The 18,334-nt window shown below is 44.2% G+C and overlaps 1 protein-coding gene across 1 annotated transcript; it reads left to right on the forward strand.

Moving 5' to 3' along the window:
- The first annotated feature begins 289 nt into the window (after positions 1-289).
- On the forward strand, positions 290-17,530 carry LOC137096677 (zinc finger protein 850-like). The gene is made up of 2 exons (XM_067466346.1): positions 290-463; positions 13,960-17,530. Exon 2 carries the CDS (start codon positions 14,131-14,133, stop codon positions 16,921-16,923), a length of 2,793 nt encoding a protein of 930 aa, XP_067322447.1. The 5' UTR covers positions 290-463; positions 13,960-14,130; the 3' UTR covers positions 16,924-17,530.
- Positions 17,531-18,334: the final 804 nt, after the last annotated feature.

Genomic DNA, 18,334 nt, shown 5'->3' on the forward strand with positions numbered 1-18,334 from the left:
AGGTCCAGAGCCTCCAGGGCCAGAGCTGCACTCTGATTGGCCCTCCGGATGATGGGCGGGAAAGCGCGGAGGGAGAGGCGGTGGGCGGGGCTACGCTGAGGAGGCCGAAGCCAGGCCAGAGTGGAGGGGGCGGGGCCGCGTGGCAGTCTCCAGGGCCGGAGCTGCGTCCTGATTGGCCCTCAGGATGATGGGCGGGAAAGCGGAGGGGGCGGGGCCACACTCTGATTGGCCGCCAGAATGGGCGGGAAAGCGCTGAGGGAAGGATGGTGGGCGGGGCTACGCTGAGGGGAGAAGAAGCCGGCGCCATTTTGTGCCACTTCGAGAGAGAGAGAGAAGCCTGCCAGCAGCGGAGGCCCTTCTGAAGCGGAGGGAGGGAGCCTCGCGGTGGGAGCCAGGCAATCAGTCCTCCTCTTGGAACCCGCCTCGGTGGGCCTCTCCTCCTCCTCCTCCTCGCGGCCAGCAGGTGAGCCTGAGGGGCCGCGGCCTAGTGCTCCAAGGGCCGAAGCGCCCCCTCCCGTGAGTGTGTGTGTGTGGGGGGGGCCTCCAAGGCGAGGGGGAGGGGTCCACCTGTCTGTCTCTCCAAGTGATTGGCACCCGAGGCGAGGCTGGGCGGGGCTTTTGGGCTTGGAGGGAGGGGGCGGGGCTGGAGCAGGTCCTTCCTCACCCCGGCCTTCCCTGTCAAAGCCCGCTTCAAAGCCGAGCACTTGGGGCGGATCTGAGGAGGTCTGGCGGGGCCCTCCTGGAGGGGGTGGGGAGGGGGCGTGCTGTGTGTGTGTGTGTGGGAGGGGAAATTGCTCATGGGAGGGAAGGATAGAAGAGGCCAAGATGAAGTATTTTGGCCACATCATGAGAAGAAAGGAAAGCTTAGAGAAGGCAATGATGCTGGGGAAAAGGGAAGGAAAAAGGAAGAGGGGCTACCAAAGGCTAGATGGGTGGATGGCATCCTTGAAGGGACTGGCTTGACCTTGAAGGAGCTGACGGCCGACAGGGAGCTCTGGCCTGGGCTGGTCCATGAGGTCACGAAGAGTTGGAAATGACTGAACAATATCTATGTAGACTTGTCCACAGCTGCATGGTGTACAGTAGGCTCCTGCTGAGGGTCCCTCTTGTCCTTTGCTGAACGGAGCACTGGCTGGATTTCCTTGGTGGGTCTGGAGATAGTTTGTATGTTGTGTTTCCTCATCAGCTTCCCTCTGCGGTCAGTGGTTCCCTTGATGTCTGGCAAGAATCTTTTTCCTCTGGGAGGGTCTTGGTCTTGACACTCTTGGCTTGTTCTCGGTTGTCTTGCAGCTCTTCTGATGCCTGTGGTGGAGTCTCCTTTGGCCCCCAAAGCCCAGTTGAGGTTCTTCCGTTCTCCTTGGAGGAGGAGGGCTTTGCAGATTCTCTTTTGCACGCTCTGCCTGGGCTTTCACGGTGCTTCTTTTTTGACTTGGGTGATGATTGGAGTTTTGATGACCATATCTATCCGTGTGTGTACATTCTCTGTATACTCTGTGACCCAATTGTTGATCTGGTTTGTGGATGACTGGGACATCTAGAGATAGCAGTTTTCCTTCATTTTCTTTTTCCTTGGTGAATTGGATGTTTGAGCGGATGCTGTTCAGGAGGTTCAGGAATGTGTTGAGTTCTTCTCCTCCGTGGCTCCAAATGGTGAAGGAGTCATCCACATATGTGAGCTTTTTGTTGCTGTTTCCAAGTGTTCCATATAGGAATTTGCAATGACGGGGCTGAGAGGGCTCCCTCCCCATGGCTACTCCCTCTTTCTGCTCGTAGAAATCATTGTCCCACTGGCTCTTTTGGCTGCTGCATCGCTCTGTTGGCTCACGTTCACCTTGTTGGCCACGAAGACTCCAAAATCCGTTTCGCGTGTACCTCTGTTATTTAGCCAGGCTTCACCCATCCTGTATCTTACATTTCCCCTTTCTGACATTCATCTTCTTAGTTTTGGCCAATTAGCTCTCTAGTCTGCTGAGGTCACTTTGACTTCTGGTCCTGTTCTCTGGAGTATTCGCTCACTATCTTGTGTCCTAGCTGTACCCGGCCACGTGTTGCTGTGTCCCAATCTGGTTCAATGGAGAAGAAAGAAAAGAGTAAGAGTTGGTTTCTAATACATGTAATTTCATAATACTTCAGATGTAGAGGTTGTCTGGCTTCCGAACTCTAGAACACGCAACATATAATTGTCCATGTGAGAAACCATCTGTGTCTAGATCGGACACACACAATTCTGTTGATTTGCCTTGTGCTTTGTTGATGGCGATTGCAAACGCCAGTCGAATTGGGAATTGCAGACTCCTAAATGGAAATGGCATTTATTGATTATTATTTATTTCATTTCATTTCTCCCCGGCCCTTCTCCCCACAAAGGGGACTCAGGGCGGCCTCACATAATGGAAAGGCATTTCCCTTGGAATTCTGGGAATGAGGCCATCTTCCCCTTAGGAAGGGCCTGTGGCCTAGTCTGGTTAAATGGGAGGGAGAGGGAAGAGAAAGAGCAGGCTTCTAATAGGTGTGATTTCACAATGCTTGTGAGTATACAATATTTACTGTAATTCCTTTGTCAGTGCAGATTTAGGGATATTCATTTATCGTGTGAGGTGCTAACCAAACAGTTGTGTTGCATTAACAAACAAACAAACAAAACACAAAGTTTGCAAACTTGGCATTCTGTTAAATGTCCTTTGACCTGTAGTGGCCCCTAGGAGTGCCTCTGGCGTTGCCATAAGACGGTCCTCCCTTGTGCATGTGGCAGGGCTCTGGTTGCATTGCAGTAGGTAGTCCGTGGTTTGCTCTTCTCCGCACTCGCATGTCGTGGACTCCACTGTGTGGCCCCATTTTCTAAGGTTGGCTCTGCATCTCGTGGTGCCAGAGCGCGGTCTGTTCAGTGCCTTCCAAGTCGCCCAGTCTTCTGTGTGCCCAGTGAGGAGTCTCTCATTTGGTATCAGCCATTTGGGTTTGAGCCTGCCACTTTTGGACTCTCGCTTGCTGGGGTGTTCCAGCGAGTGTCTCTGTAGATCTTAGAAAACTATGTCTTGATTTAAGTCGTTGATGTGCTGGCTGAAATCCAAACAGGATGAGCTGGAGGTGTCTCTGCCTTGGTCCTTTCACTGTCAGTTGCTACTTCCCGGCGGATGTCAGGTGGTGCAATACCGGCTAGGCCAGGGGCCCTCAAACTAAGGCCCGAGGGCCGGGTACGGCCCTCCCAAGGTCATTTACCCGGCCCTCGCTAAGGGTCAACCTAAGTCTGAAATGGCTTGAAAGCACACAACAACAACAATCCTATCTCATCAGCCAAAGGCAGGCCCACACTTTCCATTGTAATACTAATAAGTTTATATTTGTTAAAAAAATCTTTATTTTAATTATTGTATTGTTTTTAAGTGTGTTTTGCACTACTTCTGTGTGACTTCCAGGATTCTTCAAGGTTGGTCTCTTCCTTTTCTTTTCCTCCTCCTTCTCTCTTCGTCTTGTTGATTTTAAACTTAATTTTTGACTAGTCTCTTTATTCTTAGTTATTTGAGATATTCCTTAAATAATGTCCAATCTGTCTCTGTCTCCATTATTCCCTTATTCCTTTGTATTAGGTAGCTTAAGCTATCCATATTTCTGACATCCATTATTTTCCTTTTCCATTCCTCCATCTTTGGTATTTCCTTTTTCCTCCACAGTTTTGCAAAGCAAATCCTGGCTGTTGTTGTGGAGAGAAATAACAATTTATCCGTATTTTTATCCATCTTTATGTTTGTGATGCCCAATAGAAATATTTCCGGTTTCAGGAGTATACTAATTTTCAGAATTTTTTGTAGTGTGGCCTGAATTTCCTTCCAATAGTTTCTTGCTTTTTTACATTGCCACCACATATGATATAGAGTTCCTTCTGTTATACCACATTTCCAGCATTTAGGGTTCAGATTTTTATAGCATTTATTTAATTTATAGGGTGTCATGTACCATCTAAAAAATATTTTTGACCAATTTTCTTGCATATCATATGCTTTTAAATACTTTATTTTTTCCCCCTCCAAATTGCTTCCCATTCATCTATTCCTATTGAACTGCCCACATTTTTTGCCCATTTAACCATGCATTCTTTTATCCCTTCTTCTTTCGTACTCCATCTTAATAGCTTATTTATTTATTTTATTTATTTGCTATACTTGTATACCGCCGTTTCTCAGCCTAGCCGGCGACTCAACGCGGTTTACAACAACTTATAACAAACAACAGTATACAGTTTAAAAGCATAAAAACACGATCCACAATACATATATCAATAAACCATCCAATTCATCTCTTGACTAAAATCGCGATCCAGTTTCGTCGTCCAAATTGCCAGTCCTTCAATCATTACACTTATTGCACTGAGTTAACCGAACGCCTGCTCGAACATCCAGGTTTTTAGTCTTTTACGGAAAACCATCAATGAGGGGGCTGATCTTACCTCCATGGGGAGGGCGTTCCATAGCCGCGGGGCCACCACAGAAAAGGCCCTGTCTCTCGTCCCTGCCAGCCGCACCTGTGAAGCAGGCGGGATAGAGAGCAGGGCCCCCCCCCCAGAAGATCTTAGGGTTCTGGTGGGCTGATAGGCTGAGATACGTTTGGATAGGTAAGTTGGGCCAGAACCGTTTAGGGCTTTAAAGGCCAACGCCAGCACTTTGAATTGAGCCCGGTAGCAGATCGGCAGCCAGTGGAGCTGGTGCAGCAGAGGAGTGGTATGCTCCCTGCGCTCCGCTCCAGTTAGTATCATGGCTGCCGAGCGTTGGACTAATTGGCTGTCTTCAAAGGCAACCCCACGTAGAGAGCGTTGCAGTAGTCTAAACGGGATGTAACCAGAGCGTGGACTACCGTGGCCAAGTCAGACTTCCCAAGGTACGGGCGCAGTTGGCGCACGAGTTTTAACTGTGCGAATGCTCCCCTGGTCACCGCTGAAACCTGGGGTTCCAGGCTCAACGATGAGTCCAGGATCACACCCAAACTGCGAACCTGTGTCTTCAGGGGGAGTGCGACCCCATCCAACACAGGCTGTAACCCTATACCCTGTTCGGCCTTGAGACTGACCAGGAGTACCTCTGTCTTGTCTGGATTCAATTTCAATTTGTTCGCCCCCATCCAGACCGTCACAGCGGCCAAGCACCGGTTCAGGACCTCGACAGCCTCCTTAGTAGCAGGTGGAAAGGAGTGACAGAGTTGGACATCATCTGCGTACAGATGACATCGCACTCCGAAACTCCGGATGATCTCACCCAGCGGCTTCATGTAGAAGTTAAACAACATGGGAGACAGTATTGAACCCTGAGGAACCCCACAAGACAAAGGTTGTGGGGTTGAACAGGAGTCTCCCAGTAACACCTTCTGAGACCGGCCCTCGAGGAATGAGCGGAGCCACTGTAAAACAGTACCTCCAAGACCCATCCCCGCGAGGCGTCCCAGAAGGATACCGTGGTCGACGGTATCGAAGGCCGCTGAGAGGTCCAGCAGCACCAACAGGGACACACTCCCCCTGTCGAGCTCCCGGTGCAGATCATCCACTAAGGCAACCAAGGCTGTCTCGGTACCATGCCCCGGCCTAAAGCCAGACTGTGCCGGATCCAGATAATCCGTGTCTACCAAGAATGCCTGCTCTCTATATATCTTAGATATCTTTTTTTCCCATTTCCCAAATTTTATCCGATGTATTTCCTTTTAACTCAAATCCTACTTTTTTGTCTTTCCTGTAAAATTCTTGAATCTGCCTATATTGTAACCACGTCATGCTTGGATAATATAATTTTATTTCCGCTAAGGGTCTCAGATTTATTTCTTTTTTTCTCTTCCTTTATCAGTTCTTTATAATTTGGCCATTTAATCCATCCTAGTTCCCTTCTTTGACAGGATTCTAATGGGGAAATCCTTGTCGGGGTTTTATTGTACATCCTTTTTTAATATTTATTCCCTGTTTTAATAATCGCCGCCCTGATAAAGTGGTTCCCAAAATTCTTTTCTAATTTTGTTTTTTCATATCCAATATAGGCATGCCAGCCCCTTCGTAGGTCAACGCCTTCCAGATTCAAGATTTTCTCCTTCTTTAATTTTATCCATTCTGTAGCCCGTGCTAATGCACAGGCTTCTGCATATAGGCCTAGGTCTGGTAGTGCCAGTCCGCCTCTTCCTTTTTCATCCGTTAGATTTTTGTGATTTATCCTAGGTCTCTTATTAAGCCAAATAAATTTTTAATGTCTTTGTTCCATTCTTTTATTCCTTTTTGGTTCCTAATTATTGGGAGATTTTGGAAAAGAAACAACATCCTCAGTAAGACTTTCATCTTTATGCATGATATTCTTCCTAGAAATGATATTTTCAAATTTTTCCACTTTTCTAGATCCTTTTTGATTTCTTTCCAGGTCTTCGTGTAGTTATTTTGTAAGAGTTGCGAGTTCTTTGCTGTGATTGTAATTCCTAAATATTTGAATTTAGTGACAATTTTTATTTTACAGTTTTCTTTGATTTGCTCTATCTTTTTACTTGATATGTTTTTCGTTATTGCTTCTGTTTTCTCTAAATTTAGTTTGAAACCTGCTACTTTTCCGAATTCTTTGATTGTCTCCATCCATTTATTTAAGCTTTTATTTGGTTCTTCAATAATACAAATTATATCGTCAGCAAATGCTCTGCACTTGTACGAATATCCATTTATCTTTGCCCCCTTCAATTCGTTGTTACCTCTTATATTGTTTAATAGGATTTCTAATGTTAATATAAATATTAGTGGAGAAAGTGGACACCCTTGTCTCGTTCCCTTTCTTATTTCAATTCCTCTACTCTCCTGCCTGTTTATTATTATTTTCGCATACTGTGTTTTATATATTGCCTCAATTGAGTTTTGTAGGTAAAAGCCCATATCCATTTCTTTAAATAATAGTTTTAAAAAATCCAATTTATGTTATCAAACGCTTTTTCAGCGTCGATCGCTAAGAACATCACCTCTTTTTGTATATTTTTTTAAGTCTTTCTGCAAGGATGTTACTAAATATTTTGTAATCTAAATTTAACAGTGAGATCGGTCTATAGTTTTTTATTTTCTCTGAATCTTTGTTTTCTTTGGGTATCACGCATATGTTAGCTTGTTTCCAAGTATTGGGAATTTCCTGGGTCTCTCTTACTTCGTTCATTACTTTTTTTAGGTACGGTGTTATCTCTTCCTGTAACTTCTTGTAATATATTGCTGTGTAACCGTCCGGGCCCGGCGCTTTATTTATTTTCAGATTTCTTATTGCTGTCCGAATTTCTTTTTCCGATTTATTTAGTGCTTCTCTTTCCTCTTCTGATATTTTTTGAATTTTCATTTTTCCCAGATACCTCATAATGTTTTCGTTCTTTATCTGGTCATCTTGATATAGTGTCTTGTAATATTTCTCGAATTGTTTTCTTATTTCTGTTTCTTCCGTGCATGTCTTCTCCTTAGTTTTTATTCTTGTTATGACTCTCGATTATCTCTTTCTCCTTAGTTTTCTTGCCAGCCAGGCCCCCGGTTTATTCGCGTTTTGGAAGTAGTCTGCTCTTATATATTTCAATTGTTTGGCCTTCTCTTCTAATTCCAGGTATTCCCTCTCTTTCTGTAATTTTACCAAGTTATTTGCTACCTTTTTATTCTTCGGGTTATCTTTTAACTTCTTCTCTTCGATGTCAATTTGGACCATTATTTTTCTTTGCTTTTGTGTTTTTTCCTTTTTTCCCCCCTAGTTTTTTGTTGTATAAAATGCCCACGCATCACTGCTTTACTGGCTTCCCATAGAGTAAATACTTTTATATCATCAGTGTTGTTGTTCTCGAAGTATTCTTTCAATCTTTCTTTGATTCTTTCAATGTCTTCTTCTTTTAGTAACAGATTTTCATCAAGTTTCCATCTCCAATTTTTCTCCCCCTCTCTGATTTCCATCTCCAATGGGCAGTGATCTGAATCTGATCTCTGATATTTTTTTACCTTGGGAATAAGTGATGTGGAGGCCCAGATCATATCAATCCTCGACCAGGATTTATGCCTGGCCGAGAAGAATGTATAATCCTGGATGTGACAATGTGTAAATTTTATTCCTTTGGTTATGTGTAGTTTAAACAGTGGGTTATGGATAGAAAGTATGTAGGATTATGTTTTGTTGGAGATGGTGGCTTGGCGTTAGCTGAGTTGCCATAGCAACAGGGGCGGAGCCAACTGACTCTTCATGGGGTAGCTGTTTTTGAAAAGTCAGTCAGTAAGCCGGCGAGCTACTGGGTAGACTGAGTCTCTGGGTGGAGATTCAGGGAATGTGTCTGTAGCCGGTGTGCTATAGGGAAGACTGAGTCTCTGGGTGGAGATTCAGGGAATGTGTCTGTAGCCAGTGTGCTATAGGGAATTCTGTTAAATAAGCCTTTTAGCTTATTTGTTATATTAGGACAGTTGTCCAGAAGGGTTACATCTGCTTAAAGAAACTTCTTGAAGACTGTGCCTGAGATTACTCATGAAACATTACTATTGTAACCAATCAAGATTTGTGCCTATTGTGAAGTAACAGTTAAACATGTTATACTCCGGTTAAAATAAACTTGTTACTGTTTTCCTCAAGCCTTGCCTGATACAGTTTCTTCTAAGCTGAACAGCCTGCATAGGTGAAGTCAAGCCAGGGACAGTAAATGCTACGCTATCAAATGAATAAAGCCTTCTGTAATTGATAGTCCCTTTATAAAATAGCTCTTAAGCTGGCATTGATTGTTGCCCGGCTTCCCTCATAGATTAGGTGGCAGTCAGTTTAACCACCCACTCCTTTACACTGGACTGTCTCATTCTTATGTCTCCAGATATCTTCCATTTTCATCTCATTGAATAATCGTAATAGTGTGTTTGGCATGTGTCCTAATATTTTCTTATCCCTTTCGTTTTGTTTTTCTCTTGAAGTTCTGTCCTTTTTTCCATCTACAACGCTATTAAAATCTCCCAAAATTATTAATTTATCAAATTCTTGTTTTACTATGTTGACCTCTAGAGTTTTTACAAACTTGGACTTTGCATCGTTGAGGGCATACACATTACAAATTAATATTTTCATATTTTGCCATAAGATTTTTACCCCTAGCATTCTTCCCTCTTGGTCTTTAAAGGCCAGTTCTGATTCAATATTCTCTTTTATATATGTTACTACTCCCCTTTTTTCCCCCAGAGGATGATGTATAGTATGTTTTCCCTAATTCTTTGTTTTCAAGATGGGCAATATGTGTTTCTTGTATGGCAATTACTTGACATTTCCTTTTCTTTAAATTATTAAAAACTTTATTTCTTTTATTGACACAATTTAATCCATTAATATTATTACAGTAAATTCTTAAATTGTTATTCATATCAGAACTTGCTTCCTTGTCCTTGCTTTTCTTCCGCTTCTCTTTCTTCTTGTTTTTCTTCCTCTTCTTCTATCTCTTGTTTGTTTCCTAAGTCGTCTTGAGTTCCGTGTGAGAGGAAGCCACAGGTAGGAGGGAGCAAGCTTGTTTTCTGCTTCCTTGGAGACTAGGACGCGGAACAATGGCTTCAAACTACAAGAGAGGAGATTCCATCTGAACATTAGGAAGAACTTCCTGACTGTGAGAGCCGTTCAGCAGTGGAACTCTCTGCCCCGGAGGGAGTGTGGTGGAGGCTCCTTCTTTGGAAGCTTTTAAACAGAGGCTGGATGGCCATTTGTCAGGGGTGATTTGAATGCAATATTCCTGCTTCTTGGCAGAATGGGGTTGGACTGGATGGCCCATGAGGTCTCTTCCAACTCTTTGATTCTATGATTCTATCTGATTTGGTCCTATCAACTTCAGTCTGTAGTTTCTGGGGTCAAGATCTTCCTTCTTAGGTGATGTTGTATGTTGTCTTTTAGTCTGTTTCCCTTTGTGTTTTACTTCATCTTCATTTCTTCCCTCATCTTCTCTAGTAATTCCTGCATAGAATTATCTGGCCTTCTCCACCGTCTTTATCCAGTATCTCTGTCCCTTATAGGTTGTCATCAACCCTTCTTCCTCATATTTTGTTTCTTTAATTCCTCCGTAAGAAAGGTATATTTCCTTCTAATACTGATTACTGGGCCTGGGAATTCTTTCAGGATCACTACTCTTCTGTCTTTGTAGCAGATTACTTTTTTGTTACTTGTTCTTAATATCTCATCTCTTGTTATCTTTCTGGTGAGTTGAATGGTCCACATCTTCTAATGTTACACCATTAATTAATAGATGATATACAAATGGCCAAACTGTCTAAGAAACTTTGAGTTAAAAATAATGATGATTTTGTAAACAAGTGGTGGCTGGTCTTTGCCTATCTTGAAAAGAAGGCAAAAGTTGACCTTAAGGATGCTGCAAGCGGAACTATGTGAGGAACTTGTATGGGAAGTTTCTACTTTTCTAGAAACTAAATGTTCTGCCACTTTTTATGTAAATATTAAAAAAATCCTTTGTTTGTATCTTTTTGTTTTGGTCTATGTATAATAAAATTTTATTAGGACAAAGGAGGCTAAAGTGGAATAGCTGTTATGTTTTGCTCTCTCATTTGACTTAAGATGAAGATGCCTTATTTTGTGTTACTTACAAAGACTATGTAAGTTTCTTGTAGTGTTTTTTTTTGTATGCAACATTGCAAGTTTGTGTTTCATCCCTGCTATTAAGAGTAAAGATTTTTCTGTTCTCAATTGCAACGCATGCACAAAACTATATATGTGTGTGTGTGTGTGTGTGTGTGTGTGTGTGTAATCATACATATACATCTATATATATATAAATGCTCTGTGCATAATGAGTGGCTTAAAAACAAAAAACCTACGGGGCCAAATGATCCCAAATTTGGCAACAAAACTCCTCACAATCCAAGGAGTGGCCATCACTGAAAAAAAAACCCCACAAAAACACCGTTAAATTCAAAGAAGGAAGATAACAACACACCTCCCCTGCCCCCTTCCCCTCACACTGAGGACACAGAAGGAAAGTTCCAAAGCACCTGCGGCCTCAAACGAACACTAAGGCAAGGGATCTAAGGGCAGAGGGGGAGGAGAGAGAGGGGGGAGGAAAAAAGAGGGAGGTGGGCCACACTCTGCACACACTCTGACTCTCCCACACACACACACTCCCACAGCACAAGGGAAGGAGGAAGGTGCCATGATGAGGGTAATAGGGACACACAAAACAGACATTGCTCGGAAAGGAGCCCTAAAACCATCCAGCCCAACCTTATTTGTCAGTAAAGGAAGACACAATCAAAGCCCTCATAACAGATGGCCAACCAGTTAAAAGGGAGCCCTAAAGGCCATCCGGTCCAATCCCCTCCTACCCTCCTTCCTTCCCTCCCTCACACCAAATTTGGCAGCAAAACATCACTCAAAATAATTATGATTTTGTCATTTGGGAGTTGTAGTTGCTGGGGTTTATAGTTCACCTACAATCAAAGAGCATTCTGAACTCTATCAACAACGGAATTGAACCAAACTTGGCACACAGAACTCCCATGACCAACAGAAAATACTGGGTTTGGTGGGCATTGACTTTGAGTTTGGGAGTTGTAGTTCATCTACATCCAGAGAGCATTGTGGACTCAAACAATGATGGATCTGGACCAAACTTGGCACGGATACTCGATATGACCAAATGTGAACACAGATGGAGTTTGGGGAAAATAGACCTTGACATTTGGGAGTTGTAGTCACTGGGATTAATAGTTCAACAGATTAATTGACCAACAGAAAATACTTAAGGCCATCCAGTCCAACTGCCTTCATCAGGGCAAGAAAACGTAATCAAAGTCCTCCTGACAAAGAGCCATCCAGCCATAGATCTAGATAGATATGATTGACATACACACAGAGAGAGATATAATATCCTAGATTTGAAAGGGACCCTTAAAGAAGGACTATGATATGTTGCATGTTCCAGGGTGGGCAAACCAGACACTCTGCACATCAACACTGACAAAGAAACAACAAGAAATACTGTTTACCCACAAGCAGAAAGAAATTACGTATATTAGAAACCAACACTTTCTCATGACTTTATTTTCCAGATCAACAGAATGGGCCACAGCAACGCATGGCAGGGGACAGCTAGTATACATACATATGTATGTATGTATGTATATATATATATAATATGTATATATACACACACACACACACACACACAAACACAAAACACATGTATATAGACTGGGCCACAGCAACGCATGGCAGGGGACAACTATTTATAAAGCAGAACCTTCCCAAACTCACCCTGAATGTGAGTTTGAATTGGACAGGTGGGGAGGCCGGGTCTTGGTTGGTGGCAGGATTCCTTTGGGAAAAAACGGGGAATTTGGGGGCAGCCGGCCTCTGATTTGGGATGCTCAGGAAGGAGATCTGGAGCCCATCGTGGGATGGTAAGCAGCCCAGCACTCTTTGTGTCCCTCAGCATTCAGCGCAGTGTTTCTCAACCTTCCTAATGCCGCGACCCCTTCATACAATTCCTCATGTCGTGCTGACCCCCAACCACACAATGATTTACGCTACTCCTTCACGACTACTTCACAACTTTAATTCCGCTGCTGTTCTGAATCGTAGTGTAAATATCTGATATGCAGGATGTGTTTTCATTCACTGGATCAAATGTGGCCCAAATACCCGATACGCCCAAATTTACTTACTTATTAGGCAATGCCTTGTTGTTCGAGGACGATGGTCTTCCAGATGTGGTGTCTTGGCGGTGGGTCTGCAGATGGCTGTGGAGCCCTAGTCTTGACCCACATGTTCTCCCGCATTGAGGACATCAGTTTCCAGGTGGCAATAATCTTCACTGCCCAAATTTGAATACCGGTGGGGTTGGGGGATTGACTGTCATTTGGGAGTTGTAGTTGCTGGGATTTATACTTCACTTTCAATCAAAGAGCATTCCGAACGCCAACAACAATGGAGTTGAACCAGATATGGCACACAAAACTCCAATGACCAACAGCAAATATTGGAAGGGTTTGGTAGGCATTGACCTTGAGTTTTGGAGTTGTAATTCACCTACATCCAGAGAGGACTGTGGACTCAGGCTATGATGGATCTGGACCAAACTTGGTACACATACTCAGTATACCCGAATGTAAATACTGGTGGAGTTTGGGGAGAATAGAGCTTGGCATTTGGGAGTTGTAGTTACTGGGATTCACCTATAATCAAAGAGCACTCTGAACCCAGCCCACAATGGATCTGCACCAAACTTGGCACACTACCTACATGGCCAACATGGAATACTGGTGGGATTGGGGGACTTTTTTTGAATTCTGGAAGTTGTAGTTCACAAACACCAAAAAGGAAGAGAAGGACAGACGGAGAGATCTTCAAAAGAGTTCCTAAGCCCATCAGAAATATATGTTTTATTATGGTCTTTGGTGGCCCGTCTGAAAGCCCCCTTGCTGCCCCCCAATGGTCCTGCCCGCTAGGTTGAGAAACACTGACTTATATGGACCTGCCTGGACACTGAGATCTTCAGGAGAGACCCTTCCCTTGGTCCCACTTTCATCTCAGACTTGATTGGTTGGAGTGAGAGAGAGGGCCTTCTCGGTGTCTGCCCCTTGACTCTGGAACTCCCTCCTCAAGGAAGCCAAAATGGCCCCTTTCCTTGCTGTTTTCCTTATTGCAAGAGGCTAAAGCTTTTTTTATTCAGGCAGGCGTTCAAGAAGATTTTAAAGATCAATTCAGGTGGTGTTGTGGTTTTTAACATTGAGTATGTTTTAATGTTTATTAAGATTTATTATTATTATTAATGGCTTTTATCTGGGAATTTTAAAATACCGTTTATACTTAATTCTGTTTTAATGTCTGCATCTTTTATGTTTAAATTGTATGCTGATGTTTTATGTTCAGCTGCTTTGAGTATCCATGAGGGAGATAAAGCAGGCTATAAATCAATATAATAATAATAATAATAATAATAATAATAATAATAATCTTTCACTTCGTTCGTAACCAGGTAAATGAGGATTCTATGGAGCCACCTCTTGAATGCAGTAAAGAACCCAATGATATAGGAAGAAGAAATCCTCTCAAGGTGATGATCTTGCAGAATTCTTGACCCAACAGATAAGAAAGAAAAGAGGAGTAAAGTATCTGTATTGCAATAAACACCCTTATTACTGTTGATATGGCGGAGAAACCCTATAAATGCCTGGAGTGTGGAAAGAGTTTTGCTTGGAGTTCACTTCTACGTAGACATCAGAGGACTCACACTGGGGAGAAACCCTTTAAATGCCTGGAGTGTGGACAGAGCTTCACTCAGAATTCAAGTCTACGTTCACATCAGAGGACTCACACTGGGGAGAAACCCTTTAAATGCCTGGAGTGTGGAAATAGCTTCGCTCAGATTGGAAGTCTACGTTCACATCAGAGGACTCACACTGGGGAGAAACCCTATAAATGCCTGGAGTGTGGACAGAGCTTCACTGAGAATGGACATCTACGTTCACATCAGAGGACTCACACTGGGGAGAAACCCTTTAAATGCCTGGAGTGTGGACAGAGCTTCACTCAGAATGGGAGACTACGGTTACATCAGAGGACTCACACTGGGGAGAAACCCTTTAAATGCCTGGAGTGTGGACAGAGCTTTGCTCAGAATTCACATCTAAGATCACATCAGAAGACTCACACTGGGGAGAAACCCTATACATGCTTGGAGTGTGGACAGAGCTTCACTCAGAATTCAAGTCTACGTTCACATCAGAGAACTCACACTGGGGAGAAACCCTATACATGCCTGGAGTGTGGAATGAGCTTCACTGATAATGGAACTCTACGTAGACATAAGAGGATTCACACTGGGGAGAAACCCTATAAATGCCTGGAGTGTGGACAGAGCTTCACTGAGAATGGAAATCTACGTTCACATCAGAGGACTCACACTGGGGAGAAACCCTATAAATGCCTGGAGTGTGGACAGAGCTTCACTGAGAATGGACATCTACGTTCACATCAGAGGACTCACACTGGGGAGAAACCCTTTAAATGCCTGGAGTGTGGACAGAGCTTCACTCAGAATGGAACTCTACGTAGACATCAGAGGACTCACACTGGGGAGAAACCCTTTAAATGCCTGGAGTGTGGACAGAGCTTCACTCGGAATGTGAGTCTACGTTTACATCAGAGGACTCACACTGGGGAGAAACCCTTTAACTGCCTGGAGTGTGGACAGAGCTTCACTCAGAATGGAAGTCTACGTTTACATCAGAGGACTCACACTGGGGAGAAAGCCTTTAAATGCCTGGAGTGTGGACAGATCTTTGCTTGGAGTAAAAGTTTACGTAGACATGAAAGGACACACACTGGGGTGAAACCCTATACATGCCTAGAGTGTGGAAAGAGCTTCACTCAGAATTCACATCTACGTTCACATCAAAAGATTCACACTGGGGAGAAACCCTATAAATGCCTTGAGTGTGAACAGAGTTTCACTTATAGTGCAAGTCTACGTTCACATCAAAGAATTCACACTGGGGAGAAACCCTTTAAATGCCTGGAGTGTGGAATGAGCTTCACTGAGAATGGAACTCTACGTAGACATCAAAGGACTCACACTGGGGAGAAACCCTATACATGCCTGGAGTGTGGAAAGAGTTTCGCTTGGAATTCAGGTCTACGTTCACATCAGCAGACTCACACTGGAGAGAACCCATATAAATGCCTAGAATGTGGACAGAGCTTCACTCAGAGTTCAACTCTACGTATACATCAAAGGACTCACACTGGGGAGAAACCCTATACGTGCTTGGAGTGTGGAAAGAGTTTCGCTTGGAATTCAGATCTACGTTTACATCAAAGGACTCACACTGGGGAGAAACCCTATACATGCCTGGAGTGTGGAAAGAGTTTCGCTTGGAATTCAGGTCTACGTTCACATCAAAGGACTCACACTGGGGAAAAACCCTATAACTGCCTGGAGTGTGGAAATAGCTTCACTCGGAATTCACATCTACGATCACATCAGAAGACTCACACTGGGGAGAAACCCTTTAAATGCCTGGAGTGTGGACAGAGCTTCACTGAGAATGGACATCTACGTTCACATCAGAGGACTCACACTGGGGAGAAACCCTATAAATGCCTAGAGTGTGGAAATAGCTTCACTCGGAATTCACATCTACGATCACATCAGAAGACTCACACTGGGGAGAAACCCTTTAAATGCCTGGAGTGTGGACAGAGCTTCACTAAGAATGGAAATCTACATTCACATCAGAGGACTCACACTGGGGAGAAACCCTTCAAATGCCTGGAGTGTGGGCAATGCTTCACTCAGAATGGAAGTCTACGTTCACATCAGAGGACTCACACTGGGGAGAAACCCTTCAAATGCCTGGAGTGTGGGCAATGCTTCACTCAGAATGGACATCTACGTTCACATCAGAGGACTCACACTGGGGAGAAACCCTATAAATGCCTAGAGTGTGGAAATAGCTTCACTCGGAATTCACATCTACGATCACATCAGAAGACTCACACTGGGGAGAAACCCTTTAAATGCCTGGAGTGTGGACAGAGCTTCACTAAGAATGGAAATCTACATTCACATCAGAGGACTCACACTGGGGAGAAACCCTTCAAATGCCTGGAGTGTGGGCAATGCTTCACTCAGAATGGAAGTCTACGTTCACATCAGAGGACTCACACTGGGGAGAAACCCTTCAAATGCCTGGAGTGTGGGCAATGCTTCACTCAGAATGGAAGTCTACGTTCACATCAAAAGACTCACACTGGGGAGAAACCCTTTAAATGCCTGGAGTGTGGACAGAGCTTTGTTTGGAGTAAAAGCTTACGTTCACATCAAAGGACTCACACTGGGGAGAAACCCTTCAAATGCCTGGAGTGTGGACAGAGCTTCACTGACAATGGAAGTCTACATACACATCAAAGAATTCACACAGGGGAGAAACCCTATTAATTCCTGCAGTGTGGAAAGAATTTCACTCAGAGCGATATATAATGTCTATATAAATAAAAATGTAATGTTCGTTTGTGCTATTCACAGAACTCAAAAACCCCTGGGGCAATTGGACACAAGACACCTGACAACCCAATGTATGTTCCCCATTCAAAAAACCCCACGAAAACAAAAAGCAGAAAGGACTTCGGAACTACATGTTCACAAAGGAGAAACTGCATTGCCCACGAAGAGACCCATGGCCACGCCCCCTCCTCCTCGCGAGGAAACAGCCGGCCGGCCGTTAAAGCATGAGGAGCCAGATGTGCGTGCAGGGCCACACACACACACACACACACACAAGTGAGAATGGGCACCATGGGAGTGGAGGTGGAGGCTTGCGCGAGGAAGGCCGGCGGGTGGGGGAGGGAGTTTAGGAGCCTACCCAGTGTCCTCCTCCACTTTCTCTCCTTCCTCATCTGAAACCGCACCACCACCGCTTTAGGAGTGAGGAAGAAGAGGAGGAAGATGATGGATGGGCTCCTAAGTCCCTCCTTTGCTAGCAGAAGCAGCAGCCTTTTCCTTTTGGCTGCCCCCCCCTCCCTTTCGTCGCCTCCTCTTCCTCCAAGATACCTGGTGGAAGCAGGAGGGAGGGAGGGAGGAGGGGAGAGAGACTGCTCCCTTCTTCACCAACTCTTCCTTGCCTCCCTCCCTTCACTGCAGGGAGGAGGAAAGAAAGAAAGAGGCAGAAACCAGTTTTATTTTTGAATTCTCCCATTCCTCTGCGCCCTGCTCCCTTCCTCCTCCTCCAACTTCTTTATTTCCTCCCTCTCTTTCTCTCTCATTTCTGTAGATCTCTCTCCGGCAACACGAGCAGACATTTAACTCTCTCTTTCTCTTCTATTAACATCCATACCGGGAGGTAGCTCCCTCTGCCACACTCCTTCTCTCCCTCACTCCCTTCCCTTCTTTCCTCTCCCCTTTTCTTCCTTCCTTTCCTTCCCCCCCTTCCTTCCCTTCCTGTCCCTCCCTCCTTCCTTTCCTTCTTTCCCTCCTTCCCTTCCATCCTGTCCTTCCTTCCTTTCCTTTCTTTTCCTTCTTTTCCTTCCACCCTCCCTTTCCTCCTCCTTTCCCTTTCTTCATTTCCTTCCCCTTCGTTTCCTTCCCTCCCTCCTTTCTTCACCCCTTCCTTCCTGTCCCTCCTCCTTTCCTTTCCTTTCTTCCCTTCTTTCCCTCTCTCCCTTTTTCCTTCCTTCCTTCTTCTCCTTCTTTCCTTCTTTCTATGTAAGATATCAATACAATATTTTATATATTGTTATATACATTACTATATAATATGTTACTATTATATATTACTATATAATACTAATTAAATAGACTTACAGAATAGAGTTGGAAGGAACAGGCAAGAAGTAATGGGAGAAGGAGGGAA

The sequence above is a fragment of the Anolis sagrei genome, chromosome 3, assembly GCF_037176765.1.
Source record: "Anolis sagrei isolate rAnoSag1 chromosome 3, rAnoSag1.mat, whole genome shotgun sequence".
Classification (NCBI taxonomy): domain Eukaryota; kingdom Metazoa; phylum Chordata; class Lepidosauria; order Squamata; family Dactyloidae; genus Anolis; species Anolis sagrei.

Coding starts and splice junctions, on each gene's coding strand:
- LOC137096677 (XM_067466346.1), top strand. CDS start 14,131: ATGGCGGAGAAACCCTATAAATGCCTGGAGTGTGGAAAGAGTTTTGCT.